The sequence below is a fragment of the Tachypleus tridentatus genome, chromosome 10, assembly GCF_004210375.1.
Source record: "Tachypleus tridentatus isolate NWPU-2018 chromosome 10, ASM421037v1, whole genome shotgun sequence".
Lineage (NCBI taxonomy): Eukaryota > Metazoa > Arthropoda > Merostomata > Xiphosura > Limulidae > Tachypleus > Tachypleus tridentatus.
Genome location: NC_134834.1, coordinates 169,195,043 through 169,216,397, shown reverse-complemented (window position 1 = coordinate 169,216,397; position 21,355 = coordinate 169,195,043). Strand labels below are relative to the sequence as shown.

General features: G+C 32.1%; 1 protein-coding gene and 1 long non-coding RNA gene across 2 annotated transcripts in view; one reads left to right on the top strand and one right to left on the bottom strand.

The window, feature by feature from the left end:
• LOC143230885 (fasciclin-2-like) overlaps window positions 1-21,355 on the bottom strand; it is a 151,690-nt gene that overhangs the window by 41,616 nt on the left and 88,719 nt on the right. The window contains exons 3-7 of the mRNA XM_076465178.1: window positions 11,885-12,039; window positions 5,894-6,175; window positions 1,948-2,066; window positions 1,186-1,345; window positions 609-745 (exon numbers count right to left, since the gene is read on the bottom strand). Coding sequence (XP_076321293.1) covers window positions 609-745; window positions 1,186-1,345; window positions 1,948-2,066; window positions 5,894-6,175; window positions 11,885-12,039 — 853 coding nt within the window. The remainder of the gene's footprint in view (window positions 1-608; window positions 746-1,185; window positions 1,346-1,947; window positions 2,067-5,893; window positions 6,176-11,884; window positions 12,040-21,355) is intronic.
• The window catches only part of LOC143230886 (uncharacterized), an 82,811-nt gene that overhangs the window by 56,979 nt on the left and 4,477 nt on the right, over window positions 1-21,355 (top strand). The gene's annotated exons all lie outside the window — the stretch shown is intronic.

Sequence of the window (21,355 nt, the reverse complement as noted above, 5' to 3'; positions counted from 1 at the left end):
ACTTTCAATAATCACTTAAAACATAAAATATGGTATTTCTATTTTATTATCTTTAATCTGACATTATTTAAGTTTATAGAGAATTGTAAAATTACAATTGTAAATACTTTTACACTTTTATGGAAAATACAATAAAGAATATCAAGAATCATTTAAAAATAAAATACACTTATGGAATGGCATATATGCATCATCTAAAGGTTGCTTTTCCATCCTAGTGTAAACATGAATAGAAAAACACAGCTGTAATAATCAATCATAACAAAATACCCTTTTTTTATCAGTTTAGAGTTGTATCTTATTTAAATTTCTTCAGTTCTGTAAAGCTGTTAAGATTTTGCAAGTTAAAGAAATGGAATTCTTACTATGCTTTAACGTTTCACATTGCCAGATCCATTTTTTTTTTGAGGATGTGTTAAGAAGTTTAGCAGTGGTACACAGTTTCGACAAAGGTAATAGTTGACTGATTCAGTTTCTATGCAAACACTGCTTTATTAAAAAGAAAGATTTGTTGTGCTATTTGTAACTTAGCTTTCCTTTATTAGAAGAATTACTGTGGCCTACGATGCACGACAACTTCAATTTATGTATTATGCACCAGTACTCACAGATTTAATTTCTTCATCTACTCCTTCTTTACGGATGGAAACTTTGGGAGGTGGGACACCTGATGCACGACACTCTAATGATGTTGACTTTCCTTCTACTGTAATTCCATTTTCAAACTGTAAAATGTTTGGTTTGGCTGTATAAAAGAAGGAGAAAAAAAATAGACCAGAAATTATTCAAAATAAAAATCATATCAGAATCAAAACTTCTGTTACATAGTAAGCACTACTTGTACCTGAGCTTTTAGAGGTTACACAACTGCTGCTAAGTTCCTGTATTACTTATTTGCAAAATAAAAAAAACATCTAGTTTAAGCCAAGGAAATTGACAAACATTAAACAACTAAATATGTTAAAAATAAATTACATATACTACACACACAAAAATGTTTCACTTATCACAATATAGAACTCATAATACTCAGTCCAAGTACTGATGTAAACAACATGCAATGTTGTTTTCAGGTAACCAACCAAAAAAAAGTTAATAATTAATATTGTAATTTACATTGACTTCAGTTTTAAGCTTGATATTTGACATATTTATGTATAGAAAGCAGGAACAACAAAAACTCACAGAGAACTGTTAGCTCTAACTGTTTTTTATTTTGACCAGCTACATTCTCAGCCACACAAGTGTATGTTCCAGCATCTTCTTTCTTAATATTCTTTATTGAAAGGATTCCAGTAGTTTTATTGACTAAAAATCTTTCTTGGGTTCCAAGAAGAATATCATTCTGAAAAAGATCAAAATTACTATGACAATCAAATATTTTAAAACAGAATAACATAATGGCAATCAAAATGTGTATTTTTCTGAAAATAAAACAAACAAAATAATATTACGTGGCTGAATAATATTTGAAAAGTTTATGAATGTTATTCAGTGATTCCAGAATAACACACAAACAATAATATAGCTATATTAATGGACTTGTTTCACAGAATAAAAGTCTTGAAACAATATATTCACATGAATATCTGCACATTTGATAAATATAAACACTTGTTTACTCATAAAATGTTTTGAAGTTTTATAATATTATTTGAACAAAAAGTAAATCCAGTATTTCTTGGTTATCAGACTAATAATTTCACCCTCTTTTTCATGATAATTTTTGAGAGAAAAGGTATTTCAGTTTAAATTTAAATTTACAGATATAATTTTTTAAATTCAAATTTTATAAACAGACACTAAAATATTAAAGAAAGTTCTAAAATTAACAAGCACCAATGGGAACTTGGTAGAAAATATCTTTCCCACAGCAGCAAGCTATCTGTACACATTCAAAGGAACTTGGTGCAAAATATTAGTGAAAATGGTATAGAATTACTTTACCTTATCAAACCATGAGTACCAAGGAGCTGGGTTACCAATTTCAGCCCAACACTTGAGACTATCTACAGTCTCTTCTAATGCTTCAACTTTCTCCTGAAAGTCTGTGATGTTAGGAGGAACTGTAACAGTAAGAGTTAAAGAAACATATTGGTAAATAAACCACAAAACAGACATATCTAGGGTGAAAAAAACAGTTTAAACATTGTTGTTTTTTTCACACGTACTAAGATCTGTGTATTATACACATATATATATATATATATATATATATATCTAAAATACTGTACTCTTAAGATACCACACATCAGTTTGAAAACATATTTGTTTTGGGTTATATATACAAAGATGAGCTAAAAAAAAGAAATAACAAGTTTTTTTGTTTTTCTTTGGTCTAACTGGAAATATAGATTTTTCACACAAAACAATTTTCCCTAAATACAACATAGGAAAAACATCAATTTACATGTATATAAAATAACGATTCTAATTTTTACATACTTTTGCAGTGAAAACTCTGGTTCAAGACAGTTTTACCAGAGTCCTCATTGTTTTAGAACTTCAATAAGTATAAAACTTAAAATGTTTAGAGAAAATTCATACCTATTTTTTTGCACATGTAAGTAAGTCATCAACAAGACCACCCCACTATTATATGCACTGATAGGAATAAACCCTTTAAACAATTATGTTTTCCTCTTAAAGAGAAATTTCACTTTTATATATGGAAATTATGAATAATTATATCAAACTATAAACTAAGTGTGCAGCTCAATAAACACAGAAACAAAACTAAGGGTTATATTTGTAATGTTGTCATTGGTTGAGACAAGATCGTTACTTTTGTTAATAGAACAGGAAGAGAAATTCTAGTACAGTGAGGGAAGGTGAAAGAGTAGATTTGTGGTTGTCAAAAGAAGAAAAAGAAACTTAATCTAGATTTGGATTTTGGCAAAACGAACATGATTTTACTTTTCTAGTTATTATGTGATACAGAATCATAACTGCACCATATTTATTCTATAAAATTAAACTTAACTCACTGCTGTTTAAAAAGAATGTCAGTCCCAGTACAAAGACTACTTTTCAAGTTGTTGTACAACACAAAATAAAGTTTTAACCACATTTATACCCTAATACTACCTTAAATTTGACTAAGTTATCATCAAGCTTTGGATATTTTGTTGTGTGTGATTAACATTCCACTACTTAATAGCCTTGTCTAAAGGATATGATAAATTTATAGTAAAAAATTACTGATCAGAGGTAAATAGAAAGAGAAATATTTGCATACAAGTTAAAAGTTGTTGTTACGTACAAGAAACAAAAACCCTATTTAAATTGTCAGTTTGTGATATAAAACATTCAGAGGCCAGAATCTTTGGTTAAACTCTAGTAAGTAGTCCAAAAGATGTTAGGTAAGTAGGATACCTAAAAGTTTACACTGTAATTGCAATGCTGGATTAATAGTGAATGCCTCTTCTTCAGAGCAATTATGCCATTAATGAAACTTGTCAGATAAAAACAAACACATACTTGTTTCTCAGAATGGCTGGTATGGATATTAACAATTGTATTTATAAGCAGAAAACAATATTTTGACCTTTCTTGGTCATTTTCAGGTTAACAAAGAGAGCTTGTAACTGACCATTACCGGACACGTCTTAGGAACAGGAGTATTAACAGGCACGGGATTGTAGGGGACATTGCAGTTGGATGTTAGGTTATTAATTAGTATAGGTGTAAAGGTGTTCCTTTATATTGGTTTAATTTTGGTTGTAGGGGACATTGCAGTTGGATGTTAGGTTATTAATTAGTATAGGTGTAAAGGTGTTCCTTTATTTTGGTTTTAGTTGCTGTATAAGTAGGTCTTCTTTGTTTATTTAAAAACAGCTGGTATGGGAAGAGAAGGCACTAGTAGAGGAGTGAACAACGTTTCGACCTTCTTCGGTCATCGTCGAGTTCACAAAGAAAGAAAGGGTTACTGACTGGTAGCTGACCACATGTCGAAGGCAGTTGTGTAATTGAGTGTAGGAATGTAGAGGGCATGATTAGATGTTGAATATATTTATTAATATAGGTATAAAGGTGTTCCTTTGTATTGGTTTATTTTGGGCTTGAGTTGCTGTACAAGTAAGGCTTCTTTAATTTTGCATTTGTTTACATTTGTTTTTTTTATTTAGTATTTGGTTGTTTTCTATGGTTATGTTGTGTTTATTTGACTGGCAGTGTTCGAAAACGTGTGACGTTGACTTTTTATGTTCTTTGAATCTGGTTTCTATTTTTCTACTTGTTTCTCCAATATAGAAGTCCTGGCAGTTATCACATTGTATTTTATAAATAATGTTGGTGTTGTGTTTGTCAGTGTAGTTTTTACATGGTATAGACTTCAGTTTTATACCTGGTTTTTGAATAAATTAGGTGTTTACTGGAATGTTGTGCTTTGTTATAAGTTTTTTTTCCAAATATTGGTTATTTTTTTGCTAATGTTGGGAACATATGATATGCAGCAGTATAAGATTTTGTAGTTTGTTGTATCTTGGGATTTATTGTTATTTGTTTGTTGTTGGTCTAAGTGTGTGTGTATAATTTTTTTCATGTTTTTTTGAAGAAATTTTTTGATGTTGATGAAGTGTTGTTTTATTTTGTTGATTTCATTGTTAATTTTATCAGGTAAGCATAGTTTCGTGGCTGTGTTTATTTGATTTCTTAATACATTTAGTTGTTTTGTTTTGTGTGTTGAGTCCCAGGGAATGTATAGTCCAGTATGGGCATTTTTTTTTGGATTTCCATTATAAATTGTGTATCAGTTCTAGTGATCTTGAGGTTAAGAAATACTATTTGGTTAGTTTTTTTTTCCTGTTCATAGGTGGACTTAATGTTCGGGTGTATCAAGTTAACCTGATTGAAAAAACTAAGCGAGTATTCTGTAGATGTGAATCCAGCAATTGTATCATCAACATACTTGTACCAGCATAGTGGTGGGTGTAAGGCATATAAAGTAAACAAGTAAGAATACATAGAATAATTTATGGATGATAAATTGCACTAGAAGAAAAATGCATAGGTAAAACTATAAAAACCAGTTGATCCAAGAAATATTCTGACACATGACTTACCTTTATTGTAAGTCATATAGCTATATTCATATTCTATCGAAAATGTAAGTGAAACAATTGAAACTTAGTACAATTATAGCAACCAGTGGATAATGATATACATCTTATGCAACACTGATGTTTCACAACCAAACCTGAAAGAATCACACACAAGGTATTTCTAAATATTTTTATTTCAGTGATTTAAACAGACTCATTATCTTACAATTTTCATACACTTATTATTACCTTTCAAATATATACTAATCATAGATCAGAAAATTAAGGAACCTGCTTTAAATTATTATATAAAATAAACTCTCAAGTTTATCAAAATCAACCTACCTAACATACAAGTATTTCTTCTGAATTCTGTTTCTCATTACCCTTAAAATTCAGAGTTCCTTTTGAGTCAATAATTACATTCTAAGGTGTTTTCTGGTGCTAAAACTGATTGACTGATTTCTTCCCACTTATAGCTTATAGAAGGATAATGAAACAGCTAGACCTTTCTCACCATATATTAACTGAGGAAAAGTATTATCTATTTAGAATTTACCCAAGGGATTGATAATCATACAAGAAACAGGAAAACATGCAAAAATTATCACAGCACTTCTCACTACAGAAAAGATAAATTATGATGTAATGAATAGCCCATAAATATTAAAAAACTAGTTTATTATCAGGAACAAACCACCACAGTAATAAAAGATAATTAAGGGAGGGAAAACATAAGAACACACAAATCAATACTTATTTTACAGATATTCTAGTACAACAGATTTATCATTTGCACAGATAAAGTTACTGAAAATAACAAAAAACCTTTTATTCAAAAATTCACTCACCATAAACTTCCACAATAATGTCACGATGTTTAAATCTTCCCGTTTCTGTGACCATTGCTTGGATGCGGTATTTTCCACCATCTTTTTCCTGTACCTTATTTATTGAAACTTCATTACTTGCAACTGTAAACCTGCTTTTATCCAAATCAATACTATGACCTCCCTCTAACTTTACCCAGGAAACTTTAGGAGAAGGATTAGCTGAAACTTTACACTGTATCTTTCCTTCTTGATTAATAGTTAGTGCTTGTTCTTTAGGGCAATCATTCCAAGTGATGTCATCTGTTAGATATAATGAAATAAGTAACATAATCTGTACAAAAAACATATTACTTCAAAAAAACAATACTTTCTGATAGAGTATTATCATAACTTCACCTTCACATAATTAATTTGTAGTAATGTAACTGTTACACATTTAAAATGTGTATTACTTAAAAGTACTTGACATCAGTATCTGTCATCCATTAAGAATTAAATGTGTCAATGAATGAATTAATATGAATTATCCTCATGCAAGCTGAAACTTTTCTAAGACACAAATCCAACCACTCTTATTTAGTAACCAAACTACATTGTCACAACCCTAAATTTTCAAACTTTGAACTGTATTTACATTGTTTGTTTCTTCTTTGTATTGTCAGAAAATAAAAGAATTGTTGTAATAGTATAATATTTCAGCAATATGCTTTTATTGATATTACACATTGTTAGAACATTAACACCTTATGTTATACCTTATACAGTACATAAACCTTCCAAGCCTGTTTGTGTATTTGTAGCCCATTAAAAACCTGATTATGAAAGTAACAAAAATGGAGATGTATATAAAACATTCTAGGCTTTGAACTACATTTTACTTAAGATTTTAATGGGAATACCATTATCTATTTGATCAAATGATATATTTGCTCAAAATGCACAATTATTTCATGATCCATAAAAAACAATATATTTGTTTCTGCAAGCAATATAACATGAGTATGGATTCATCAAAGCAACAGAATTTTCATTTCAATAAATACTAAACCATCCTTGTGATTGGACAACTGAGCAGCTTAGCATTGAGCCCTAGGTTAAAGAGGCCAGGCCAAATAAAATAATAGAAAAAGTTAGATATGAAAAAAAAGACTCACTATAAAGCAAGCTACACTTGGGCATGTAACATGTTAATGAACATGAAGTAATTTTCATGTGCAGAAACATTAATCATCAAGATATGAATTACTATGTATGTATTACATACAAAGATAAAGTACAATTTTCTAGCCTGTAAGTATTTTAATTTATTTAATAATACAGGTTTTGACTAATTAATTATGGAGATTAGGGTGCGTCAAAAAACAAAAAGTTGTGACATTCAGTCGCTCGCTTATAATTTGATTCCATTCAATGAAAAAAATATGCTGGCGTAAAAATCAATCCAATACATTAATATTTAGGGGTTGCACAATGCGCACAAAATAACAACGTGCTTCTGGAACCAAATGAAAAGTTGGCATTAGTGAAAGGCTAGCTTCGGCTTTAGACAGAATCCAGATCAGTGACCAAAAAGCCGCACAAATTTTGCTTCCTTTTGCAGCTCATATTGGACATAATATCGAGGATCTTGCCATTAGCCCAAGTTCCATAAGGAGGAAACGAATTACTAACCTTACTCTTCTAGCAGCTGAATTGAAGGAAAGTTTTTATCTAAACGTTCCTTTGACATTACATTGGGATGGTAAGCTGATGCCTGACTTGGTTGACAGAGATCGAACGTTTGGCAATTTTAGCTTCAGGTGAAGGTGTAGAGAAGATTATTTCAGTGCCCAAGATTGATAGTGGGGATGCAAATTCAGTGGCTTCTGAGATCGGATCAGTTTTAGTAGAATGGAATGTAAAAGACAGAATTAAATCGCTTTGCTTTGACACCACGGCGACCAATACAGGATCCAAATCTGGCATCTGTCTGAGGATTGAAATGTTACTTGAACATGAGCTCTTGCACCTTGCCTGTAGAATCACATTTTGGAGATTCTTCTGAGCGCTGTATTCTCTACTCTCGTGATAGAGACATCAAAAAGTCCAGATATTACTTTGTTTTTAAACTTTAATGATTGTTGGCCTAAAATTAATAAAACTAAGTACATAACAGCAGTAGAAGCAATGCCACTCCGAATACAGCCTTGGAAGGATGATATTATTCAATTTTGTCAGAATCTCCTTCAATCTCATCAACCACGGACGATTATAAAGAGCTCTTGGAATTAGCTGTCATTTTTCTTGGATCTCTTCCACACGGACGTATTGCAGTTTCTTTCCGTACTTCTGGTGCTGTACATTGTGCATGATGGATGGCTAGAGCAATATATTCTCTAAAAATTTGGATGTTCCAAGAGGAGTTTGGTAGACTGCAACCACGGCCTGCTTCATCTCGTGTTTCATTTGATGCACATTTCTGCAGCAAACTTGGCAATTTGTGTGTCTTTATAACTAAACATTACTTGCTCTCATGATTTACAGCTAAGGATGCTTTTGTGGCAGCTCGAAGGGACCTTTCACTACTCAAGGAACTTGCATTGCATGAAAATCATATGATTAAGGATGTTGGTACAAAGGCAATGAATCGGCATTTATGGTATTTATCTGAGGTTGCAGTTGGGCTTGCGTCTTTGATGACGGTGTAACGAATAGCGACAAACTCAAGATGGTCTCAAATATGAATACCGTGAAAGGATCTCCTAGGCCAACTCCACGTTTAACAGTTGATGCTGCAAGCAATGCTGTTTCCAGAAAACTTCCAGATTTTTTTACCTCAGCAACGAATAAAAGTTTCTATCATCTGGATATTAGTAGCGCATTTTTATCATTACCACCGAAAGAGTGGAGCGCCTCCAAAGAGTACAAACAAGGAAAGGACAGAGTAAAGAAACTTTTTGTGACAAATGACGCAGCTAAAAGAGGAGTAGCTTTAATTCAATAGTTTACGGCAAAGGGTCGCACCAAGAACGAAAATCAATTTCAGTATATGATTCAGGTGGCAGAAGAACATCGGCGAACATAATGCGAAGGGAGCAGGCAAGATAAAACTTCAATGAAATAAATTTTTCTTTCAAGTTTTTACGTTTTTGCTAATTGTATAATCAATAAATATTAAATAATTTAATTACCATTAACAATGTAATGGGGTACATTTAAGGAAAATAGTGAACTTTGTGAGGGATGCGTGACCCCTAAATACTTCACGATTGAAATGAAACTTTGTCTATGTTCTTTTCTCATGCAGTGGCACAACTGAGCAAAAAAATTGGGGCATTTTAATTTTTATCCTTTATATGCTGACGCACCCTAATGGAGATGTTACACCAATGGTGTCCAGCTTTTGTCATAATTGCCAAAATTGTGGAGAATGTACTAAAAGTTTTGCCTCTTGACATTAAAACACTATTTGTACAGATATAGAGGGACAGAAAAATACACATTAATGTTTTCAATTAAGTATTAATATAATTAATTATTTCAAGAAATATGAGGTAGAACTGAAGCACCAATCTGCCACAGGTAAAAAGCCATTTCATTACATGTAGTTACTGGTGACCACGTTATACACTATGGTGTTAAACATTTGAACTATTTAGATTTTCATATTTGAAAAAAAAACAAACTAATGAGTAGCTTTAGTTTAGAAATGTTAAAGTGAAAAATAATTTCATTCACATATAATTTTCCTAGATGGATAACTTTCAGTTTTCTGTAATTAGTCAATTTCTTTTGATATTAATAATATTCTAGAAAAAACCTTAATTTTGCCAAAAAATTAATTTTAAAGGAAAGAATATCTTCAAGAATCTGTGCTTTATTCTTGCTATTTCAATCTTTCCTCTGCAACAAGTGCACTATAACTTATGTTGTTAACAAATTCAATTTTTTACTGCAATTCTTGATGCCATGTTTGCACCAAATGAGTTAAATTTGAAAAATAATTTTTCTATCATGTGAGAAGTTCTACAAATTGGGAAGAAAAACTTACTTAGATAAAATTATTATTTTTTAATTTTGTTCACCACAATAAACATTTTTTATTATTATGTTTGGGTTCTAGAAAGATTGAAAAGACTCTCACATCATCATTGATATAGAGAAATCTAATAGGCAGTGGTTGTCAACATTTTAAGCATAATAAAATGTGACCCGATTTCAATGAAAATGATTCACTTGTGTAAGTAAAAGTACACAATGTTTTGTGAAGAATCTTTAAAATTTATATTTTCAGATTCAGCATACAGGAATTACCATAGAGTATGTAAACATTTCAAGACAATAAAACTATCACAGATCTATGTTATAAAAAATGTATCTTGTAGTACCTAATCTGACTAAGTGCTTCAATAAAATGTTAGCTTCATTATTTATAACATATAAGGCTTTTTCCTCCAAATATTTCCAAAGAAAGATATTTAATCATCTCCGAGAGTCATTGTTAGGTTTCTTGCCCTACAAATCAAGTACCTCATATTGTAGAAAAACACCAACATTTCTTTTTGCATCAGTTATACAGAGAATTAGCATCTTTGAAAAAGTAAAGCTATGCTTAGTGTTCTCATTGAGAATAAAGACCTAGCCAAGAAAAGTAGACTGAGATCTTATTTTTTTTAAAGCAGGACTCATTACAACATTTTTTAACTAATAACAACCTGCACAACATCCAAAGAACAGTGGAAATTTGTCAAGTTAACAATTTTAAAATATCTGAATCATGTATTCATGGAAGTACACAATGTGCAAAGGTGAAGGAAATACTGTGTGTTCATGACAACAATAACAATAGATGATAGCCATTACCCAAGTATTATGTTGAAGTACTGAAGTCATTACTATCTGGTAGCTAAGAAACTCTCATAGTATATGAAACACCAGTTTAGTTCCTTTCTTTCTTAATAGTGGTCAATAACTTTTTAGGATATTCAAACAACTTTCAGTATTTGGTCTGATTCTACCAGCTATTACTCATCAGCTTTGTTTAAAAATAATAGTAAGACTTGTAAAAAATATATTTAGTTTGATTGGGTTGTGCTATTGTGTATCAGTATAAATTATTATTAAAATATGCTTAGTTAAGATGTTAAACCACTGTTTTAAAACTGGCATTACAAGTAGCAGTATACAGCACCTTTATTTATAAGCTGACATTAAGTGTCATTTAGTAATATACATAGTGCCCTCACTTCTCAGTTGACATTAACATCAAGGAGTATATCAGGTTTGTTTAACAGTATACAGTGCCTTTATTTCTAAGCTGATATGAACACAGAGAAACAGCTAAGTCTTGTTTAATAATATATATAGTGTCCTCCATTCTCAGCTGATATTAATACCAAAGACTTGTTTGGATTACAATGTAATTATATCATAACTAAAGATAAGAAGGCATTCATTAAAGCTTATATAAATTCATAATTAAAATGTTATGTTATTGTATAAACATATAATGTTTATCAACTGAAGTGTATGTGTGTGTGAATATATATATAGTAGAAAGAAAACAAGAGTTAAGTAAAATAAAGCAAAATAAAACGAAAGGACTGCATTACAAATAGTAAATCCAAACCTCTAACTAGTGTTAGTTTGTTATAAACAAAAGCAAGCCTGAACAAAAAAAATAAAAAAAATGCTGCACAAATGGAAAGGACCCCAGGGTACAGGCTATAATGTGGGATATAAAATGTACCCTAGGTTTTGGAGGTGAGTGGGAAAGTATGACCCTAGGTACATTTTATATCACACATAAAGAGCCTGTACCCTGGGATCCTTCCAATTGGTGCAGTGTTTTTTATTTTCTTAAGTTTTGTTGTGGGTTGTTTTTGTTCATAACAAACTACACACACAATATCATTTACAAATTTGGATTTAGGTATAACTTCAGAAAGTCAACATTGATATAAAATTTGCATGTATATTGAAATTATAAATAAACCATTTAAGTTACCATAACTTTCTTCAAATACTTACGAAAGAAAGTGAGTTCAACAGCAGTCTCCAGCTGCTTGGAGTTATAAAATGCTTTACAAGTATATTGGCCTGAGTTTTCTGTTTGAGGATCAACAAATACAAGTGACAGTGTACTTTCACTTGTCTTTTTCACTTCAACCTTCAGGTCATTTACACTATCATATAAAAAAGAAGTATATCAATCATTACCTACTTATAGTTGAGGTATCTTACTTCAGTTAGATTTTATTATCACACATTACTATAAATACATTGTCATAAGCTTCATCATTTCTCACATGGCCAGTTATTGACATAACAGGCTATAGCAGGGGTTCCCAACCTTTTGGCACTCGTGACTTGAAAATGTAATTGATGAAATAAAATTAATGTTATCCCAAGCTACTTCTAACAAGGCTACGCGACCCCCCAGGGGGTCTCGACCCACCGGTTGGGAACCCCTGAGCTATAGCAAAGTAATTTTAAAGACATAGAGTCCACAATCTTAAGTTAAACTACTTTGAATTAAGAAACTAAAGATCTGTTTAATTATTATAAACATTACTTAAAAAATGATAATATATGCTGAATATTTCCACCACTATTTCAGGAATTTTTCTCAAGATGTAATTATGATCAATTTGCTATGACCAAAAGCTTGGATATAATACATCTGTGTAACAAGATTTTTGGCTCTCTTTCTTGCAATGAAGAATGAAAACATAATTTGTAGGACATCATTCTTCCAACTGCAGTTGAATAAAACACAAAAACAAACAGCAACAACAAAGCTTTGGGTCAGCCATTAGCTATATCAAGAATCAGTGACTCAAAGTAACTTTGACTTGCTGATTCACTAGATTGAAAGGTTAGGTTTGAAAACCATTATATTAAAAGATAATTTTGTTATTTTTTTAAACTTATGGTCTGGAAATAACTACCTAGTATGTTTCATAAGGAAGATGTCAAGAAACAGTCAATTATATGCAAGGTGCTTTCTACAAATATATAATTGGTTTTATAAATCTTATAATAATTAAAATTTGATAAATAATGTAATTCATGAGATTATTAGTAGTATAATTAATTTTTTGTAGAACTTATCCCCAAATCACCAGTATTAGAAGTACTATGCAAAAGCTGCCATACAGCTGGTGAAGTATTCTAAACAAGGTAACACTATTCAATTTAATACGATTAGCTACAATAAAATCTAACAATATATGTAGCTTAAAGCTACAAAACACTAAGTACAACACTGCACTGTTTTATTAATTTTTCATTTCTTTAGTTCTAACCATTCTCAATAAGGTTTTTTAGCTGAAATTGGGAAACTTCTTTCTAATGATGTACACTAGAAGTTACTGCTTTCCCTAGTCTTCCTAATGAAAGTACCTCAAATTCATATAAATAAATACATATGGTGATCTTTATTCAAAATTGTAATCTATACATTTTACAACTTTCACACTCTAATACAGTGTCATTTGTTCTAAACCATACACAGAAATTACATATTCTAATTCAGCTAAATGGAGAAGATAATGGTTAAATCATTTTATTACAGCTTAAGGTGGCACAGCACATTGATCTACCATCTATATCAACACTAAATCTTTCTTAGCTATTTTTAATGCCGTAAATATAGTGATATTTTCATATAAAAACTGCTGGTTTCATAACAAGTATGCAATACACAAATCTGCAAATTTCACAAAATTTTAGATGGAGCTTATTAGCACATCAAGATTGTCTCTTTCATCTCCCAACTATAACTACCTCTTCTTCATCATATTTTTTCTTAAACTCGGTTAAATTGTCTGCCTTCACAACCCTCGAAGGCAGCCCATTCCAAGAGTCAATCATCTTGTTTTAAAAGTAATATAATCTAAACTGCAGTTGACTGCTATGCTGCCAACATGTGAATTTATGACTTTTTGTCCAATTATTTTCCTTGCTAAAGACAAAAATGTTTGAAATATTTATATTCTGAATAGCCTTAATAACCTTAAATACTTCAATAAAATTCCCTCTGGTCCTTCTCCTTTTCACAGAAAACATGTTTAAGAGATTTTAGTCTCTCCTCATAGAACAACCCCACCATCCCAATTTTATATTCAATTTAATAACATTTCCCTCACTCCACACATTCCATTTTTGTAACAAGTCTTTTGTGTGGAAACTTATCAGATGTTTTTTGAAAATCAAGGTAAACCAAATCCAAAGTATTTTTTTCAATACTCTATCTCTACTAAATAATCAGTAACCTTGTATTTCAAAAACATTTCTCTCTTCAAAATTGTTCAAATCCAACCAAGTGTTAGAGATACCCATTAAATCAAATCCTCAATTTATACAACTGCTTTATACTTGCTAGTTTTATTTCTAGTGCTCCTAGCATTACAGTAGTAACAATTTATCATATATTTTAAGCTTCATCAATGTTTTATGTCTGTTGAGCATTTTATTGTCAATTATATTTCCCATTTTACTAATATCATAGCTCTTACCTCTGTCTAGCCCTTGTTTAAATCAATCACTACAGCTCAGTTAATAGTCCATGCTAACATGTTAGCCCCTGCCTTGTTTAAGTATAAGCCATTCATTCCAAAAAGATTAACTTTCCTATTAAAATTATTTTGCCAAACTAACCAACCTATTTGCATATCCCTACATACTGATCTAAGTCTGGCATTCTAGCCTAGCAACCTTCTTAGTATCTCATTTCCACAATTTATTTTTGGAAATATCCTTGACTAAATCAAGGTATTACACCTTTCCTTAAATGCCCTTATCAGTGCCTTGTACTTACCAATAAGCTCCTCAGATCCATCTTTCCTTACATCATTAGCCCCAATATGTACCACAAAAACTGCATTGCTACTAGCACCCTTAATTATCTCTCTGGTTCTTTCAGTTATATCCTGTATCTCCTACTTCTAGATAGCATAAGCATATTCTTTTGTTCTTATTTACTCCATAAACTACTTTATGTACATGTCTATCCACACAGTCATGCAGCTACAATTTCCCTATCTTTTACAGTACCATCCCTTGTGATCCCATTTATTTCCCTTATCTGCTCTCCCTCATCACTAGAAAGTGCTTGGAACCAGTTGTTTAACCTAAACCCAACCCCATCCTTGCTCTTAAGTACATTATTTTCCAAGCTTTAAGACCTGTTTCCTTTCTTAGCTCTCTTGAAATTCCATTAAAATGTTGTTATCACCAGGTATTTCTGGGTGGTCACCCTCCTAAGTACAGATTTCTTCACAAAATAAGGTGAGTCAAACTGACAAGATAAATGAGTTTCCCAGTGTGTGTGTGTTTTTGTGCAAAATAATGAGACTGGATAATATTGTCAAAAATTAAAACAATCTTTATTATTAAACAAACAAAAAGAAAATGCAACATATGTATTTATGTACATGAAAGTAAAGTTGCTTCTACTAGGCTGTCCTTAGTTTCACAGCTCTCTCTCTCTTGGGATAAACTTCTGTTGAAATAAACATGATAACCTTAAAAGTTAACAATCTGTTTACCTACACCACTAAGAACTATTACCTTATGTGAAATTGTCTTGAAATTTCCTGCTCATGCCACAAGCCTTGAACAAACTACCACTACTACACATGTCTATATGTGTTGTGCCAACCAATATTTAATCATCATAATGTTGTAGCCATTCACCAGTAAGAGGGAAGCACAACTTCTATGAACATTAATTATCATAAGTACTAGCACATGATCATACGATTATTTCTGATGAGTCAAACAAAATTATCATAGCAGTACCTATCTGAACTACATTTTCAGGTAAAAAAGATGTTAACTATACAAATATTATCAGTATCCCCTGGAGGGGGGGGAGACTATATTCTTCTAATGTACTAGAGTAAAGAAGCCCTCGCATCCCAAGACAAATCTAAGTCACATATGGTTGGAGAACTTCACTGCTTAGGAGGTCCTGTAACTGGGTGTCCAATACTATGGATGGAGCCAACTGATCTCTTACCAGGGAAAATACAGCACTAGCAGAGGAAACTCTCCATATCAAAACCCCTAACAAACTGGGACTAAGGAAGTTAGCATTCTTTTATGCTGTACTAGAAAAACAGGGGGTGGGGATACACATAAGGGAGAACAATGGAGAATGCACAACAACTACTGACATTAGGCATTATCACCTGGAATTGGGTCCCCACTAAGAGACAGTACAACGAGTTACAACAACTGAAGACAGAAAATGTAAACAAGGCATAAGGGCAGGACTATACCATGTCTGGTGGTGGTGTTTCTTTTGTGTATGTTTAAATGATCATGTTAATTCTATATATACCACTTAAGTGGTCTCACTCCATCTCAGAGATGGGAAATGAGGAAGTGCAAATGGATTTAACATTTTCTTTACTTCTCCATTTTGATACAAGTTTTGGGAAGTATTCCTTGTCAAGCAATCATTGAAACAAACAAGGCTAAGATGAAAAAAATGGTAAACCATAGGTCTCATAAATGGGTGCCTTCTTGGTGGGTGAAAGAAGAAACAATCAAGGAAGTGTCAGAATGGAACATTATAAAATGACCCAACAATTGCAACTGAAGTTCGTGGAAAGACTGAAAAGTTGTATATATATCCCCAGAATGCCAATAAGCATAAAGTAAAAGGGTCAAGTACTTCTATCTGCAAATAGAAGGAAGGTATCATTGTGAAGGGTGTAAAGATACGAGTGAGTAGAATATCCACTACTCTGATTAATACAGATTAATGAAAAGGCACATGGGCAGATAGGAAATCATAAGACATATACTACAAATAAACCAGAGCCTATTGAAGAGGGCACATGTAGAGAGAAGCCAGAGACCCTAAAAATGAAAGAACCTCACATGCAGGAAGAGAAGAGTATGAGTGAGAAGTCTTCAGTATCAAGATCTCCATGGTGTGAAGACATAAAAAAGATGATTTTGGACAGAGCAGACTTGACCAAGAAAAACTACCCAAGAACATGTCAAAAAAGCAGAGAATCAGAAAAAGGAGGAATAGTGTAAAAAACAGGTTTGTCCCTGCTGAAAAGTCACTAGCAAACAGAGACATGCAAGGGGAGAGAGGAAAATCACCAAAATCAAGAATCAGCTGCAAGGGAGAAACAGTCCTGTTCCTCAGGAAATAGAAAGCAGCCAGAAACAAAAGGTTGGAGGTAGAAGAGCTAATCAAAACTGTCCACAGGTAAGGCAGTCTTGACAATAAATGACAAAACACCTGAACAGAAGAGGTAGGCAAAAGGGAAACAACCACTAAATGCATGATAGCAGTAGCTTTATGTTGAAAAATATCAGCAGTGAATATATTGTTATACTACAGTTTACCACAGTCCCAAAAAGGTATGGTAACTTATTATTATGCCCACAAGAATCATAGTACCTAATCATGGATTGAGACCTATCACCTGACAGGCCTTTGCTCTACAATGTGAAAAAAAAAAAAAGAAGATAATTATTGAAAAGTTAGCTCTGAATAGATTAGGTGCCTTCAGTTGTTGTTCCCATAGTTGGAAAAGTTGTCTGAAGGGAATGATTTGGCCTCCAACTTTTTTTTGGTCTTTGTAAATGTTGTATGTATGAAGTAGCAATAAGAAGGAATGAGTTGGCTAGAGAAAATGAAGTTGCAACAGGTGGATGGAACAAAGGTAATACAGCATTAAATAGAGAAAGCCAATTAATCAAAGTGACTAGAAACTCAAAAACCATATAAAAAATCATATTTGAACAATGAGCCTATGATCATATGTTAGCATTCATGGGGATTACTGTTTGCAGAGGTTGTGTTGCCCTCCTGTCAGGGAAGAGCTATAGCATTATCATGATCATTGCATAAATAAACACACATACAAATATGTAGAGGTAGGAGTTTCTTAATGGCTTGTGCTATGTATAGGAAATTCTATGGCAGTTGTGCACAAGATAATAGCTCTTAGTGTTGCAAAGAGGTAGTTCTTTTGAAGCAAGCCTTCATTCTATAATCTCCTGGTAGAACTGAGCAAAAATATATATTGGAATTCAAGAGGTCAACTTGCTTTATTTGTTTAGTCATCAGTGTTGCCTCGTGAATTTTGTTCCCTGGCTGTTACACTTAATTATACTTGGCCACCAAAGGACATAACAATAATGATCCTTTTAAATATCATGCTATATATAAATGTCATTTCCACTTGGGCAGAATAAGCATTAATTAAACAATGCAAAGAAACAAAACAATTATAACATGATAATATTAACTCTATAATGCCATTGCGGGGTCACTATGGCTTGTGTTAATGACTGAAAATTTAACACTAGCATTCTAGGGTTAACAACTTTCTGGAGTATGTATTGCCACCATTACAGTGTGGAAAATAAAGAGCCCAAAAATTTTTACAAACTTCTAGATAACTAAAGCTGGTAGAAAATACATGATATGCCTGCAGATTACAATTTTCTTTCTTTTTTTTTAAAGGCTTGTCTCAAGCTAACAATTAAATTTAACATTAAAACTAGTCATCTTGAAACTGGTGATATATTCAAGGAGAACATCAAATTTTATTCCTAAAACATTTATACATCACATGATTAATAAAAACCTTTAACAATGAATTACATTTAATAGTTATCTTTTAATATTGTTAAAATGAAACAATATCAAATTACACATTATAAGAAAAACCTAATTTCAAATGAAACAAGGTAAGGTTAAGCAATAATAAAACTACTTTAATTAAGATCTAAAATTAATTAACTACAAGAAACAATCTTGTAATTTTACATCCTTTCAGCAAAACTTAAGACATAAGAATACATAACACAATGCAAAAAACCCTTTGATATTAAACAACATAGAATGCCCTTTAACATGAATAAAGCAATGTGAAAGTATACCAAAATATAAACAAAATAAAAGAAAGAAAAAAGAAAATATGGGAAATACAGAAAAATGCTGGCTATATTAAGAGTGAACAGCATAAAACAAAATAAATGACTTGTAAAATTAAAACAGAATAAAAACCCTTTAATACAAAAACACTTTTGAAATTGAACATTGACAATGAATTACTTTCCTCTCATAAAAAGGGGTAGTCAAACACTAAATGTAGTCAGACAATAACAAATCTGTAATGTGTGTGTGTGTGTATATCTACACACACACACATATACACGTAGTTAAACAACCACAAATGAGCAATGAAATTATGACTTAAACATATAACAACAATTAAAATAAACTCTTCAATAATAACAATGAAAATACTAAAATAATAAAACAAAACTATATATATACACAAGAAATGGATACAAGACAAAACCATCTATCTGTCCTATCCTTCTGCACACATTAAACATATAAAATACTATACATGTACACACTAAAAACTTCCAAATCCTTGCTTTTATTCCAAACTGTAGAGGATTCAGACTTCCCTCCATTCAGTTGTCACTTCTTTTGCAACGGTACTTGAGCACTGCAATCTATTCTAATGTGAGCTGGTTTATGATCACCTTATATACTCTGGAAGAGAGTTTTACCAATAGAATGCCAGCATAGGGTAAGAGATACCTTGAAGTGGTGTATGTCTTTTGCAATCTTCTAGCAGGTTGAGTCCTTGAGGCCAAAGCTTCCTCTTTGATGGCAGAATCATCTGCATCTTTATTGCACTGGTTTTTGTTATTGATGCTGAAGTCTTGCTGAAGCCCATTTCATCTTCAATTTTGTGGGGCATGGAAGTCTCTTGAGATGCACCCAGCATCTAGAAGTTATTCTGGTTTAGAGATATAGGAATCCCAAAGATGCAATCTCATTCAAATCTCCTCCTGGTCATGCTGCACCCTCTGATGGAACAAATTGTAAATATTTTCTTTTTGATCCTCACATCTCTGGATGATGTCAACAGCAGCACCGATTCCTACTGCTGGACTGCTTGGTTCCTCCAGATGCAATGGTGTCAACTATGATGACCCAATACTGTAAACTTTCCAGCCACTTAGCCCTTGAAAATATTAGCAGCACTAGTTTATTAACCTGTTGATCTATTCTAAGTCAGATGGATCAGCTAGCAACAAGTCTTCATCTGCAAAATCACTAATAGCAAAGATTAACTTGGCATTCTCTATGTGACAACTTCATTCTCCTTGCTGTAGAGAATATTTTAGGCATCCTGGAATAGTTATGAGTTGCCTAATCTTGCTTTTGATCATTAGTCCTTACCAACACAATGACTTTATTGTTTTTTAGGAATTTTTCTCTTTACAAATTAACTGTATAACAGTTGGCATTAATTACAAAGCTTCATTATGTGGATGGTACCTTCTGCCTTCCATTACTATACTTACAGCCAAGCATTTACATGCTTCAAATCTGTACTTTATCATGAAACAACTAAAATAATACAGTAAAACTACAGTTATAAATCATACAATTATTTCTTGTACTAAAAGCAGCTTTAGCTGCTTGCTCAATTTACCAGTATTTGAATGCCATATCCAAGATGCTAAAGACACCTTTAACCTTTTTATGCATCCAGACATTCATCTGCCTGTGATAATTGGAAAGTGTAAATGTAAGTTACCACATTTACTCATTGAATGCTCTTGCAAAACTTTCGCACATCTTCTTTTTCCTTGATAATTACTGGAGATGGCCAAGTACTTTCAAAAGACTTCAATCCTGTACTGCTGTATTTCAGCATTTACAACTTCTCTAGTGCTCCAAGGAACTCAGCACAGCAAATGCTTTAACAGAAATTTGTCAACTGTGTTTGTATGGTTCTTAGTCATTGTTGTTCTATCCAGTTGACCATTTGGTTCCACACACACATCAGTACTTTCACTCAAAAAGTTGCTTTGACTGCATTGGATCTTTATTATTAGTAAAATCATCAACCAATATTCTCAGAAACCTAATATATGCTTTCACTCATGGTGCAATATACAAAAGCCTTAGCATTACTGTTAGCATCAGTTACTTCCACTTCACTTACCATACCTATGACCTTTCTAACATTCAGCTAGATAGCAGATCATCCATAATTACACAGCAATGCTCGAACTCTGTCCTTTGTCAAGTATATCACTGTTGAGATAATCCTGCCTGCTTTTTATAGAGGGAACAGTTTATCACATGCATGACTTCTTTAACCATATTACTTAGCACTGATATTTTTAACTTTGTTCATGTTAAACCATGGAACACCACTTGTGTATATGGTGGTACTATTATTCCTTTTACTACATATGCTCATACAGTTCATTGATCCTGAACTTAATATAGGTGGCACTACATTATCTTTTTCCACTTAAAAAGGTAGAACTGACTGACAAACTCAACAAACCATTTATCCTGAAGATGTTAATTTCAGATGTGAGAAATAACTATGTTTATTCTGTGGGAGACACCTTCGGACCGAGCTAGATTAATTTATCCTCTAATGTCTAGTTTATCACTATTTGCCAAAATGAAATTGTTAT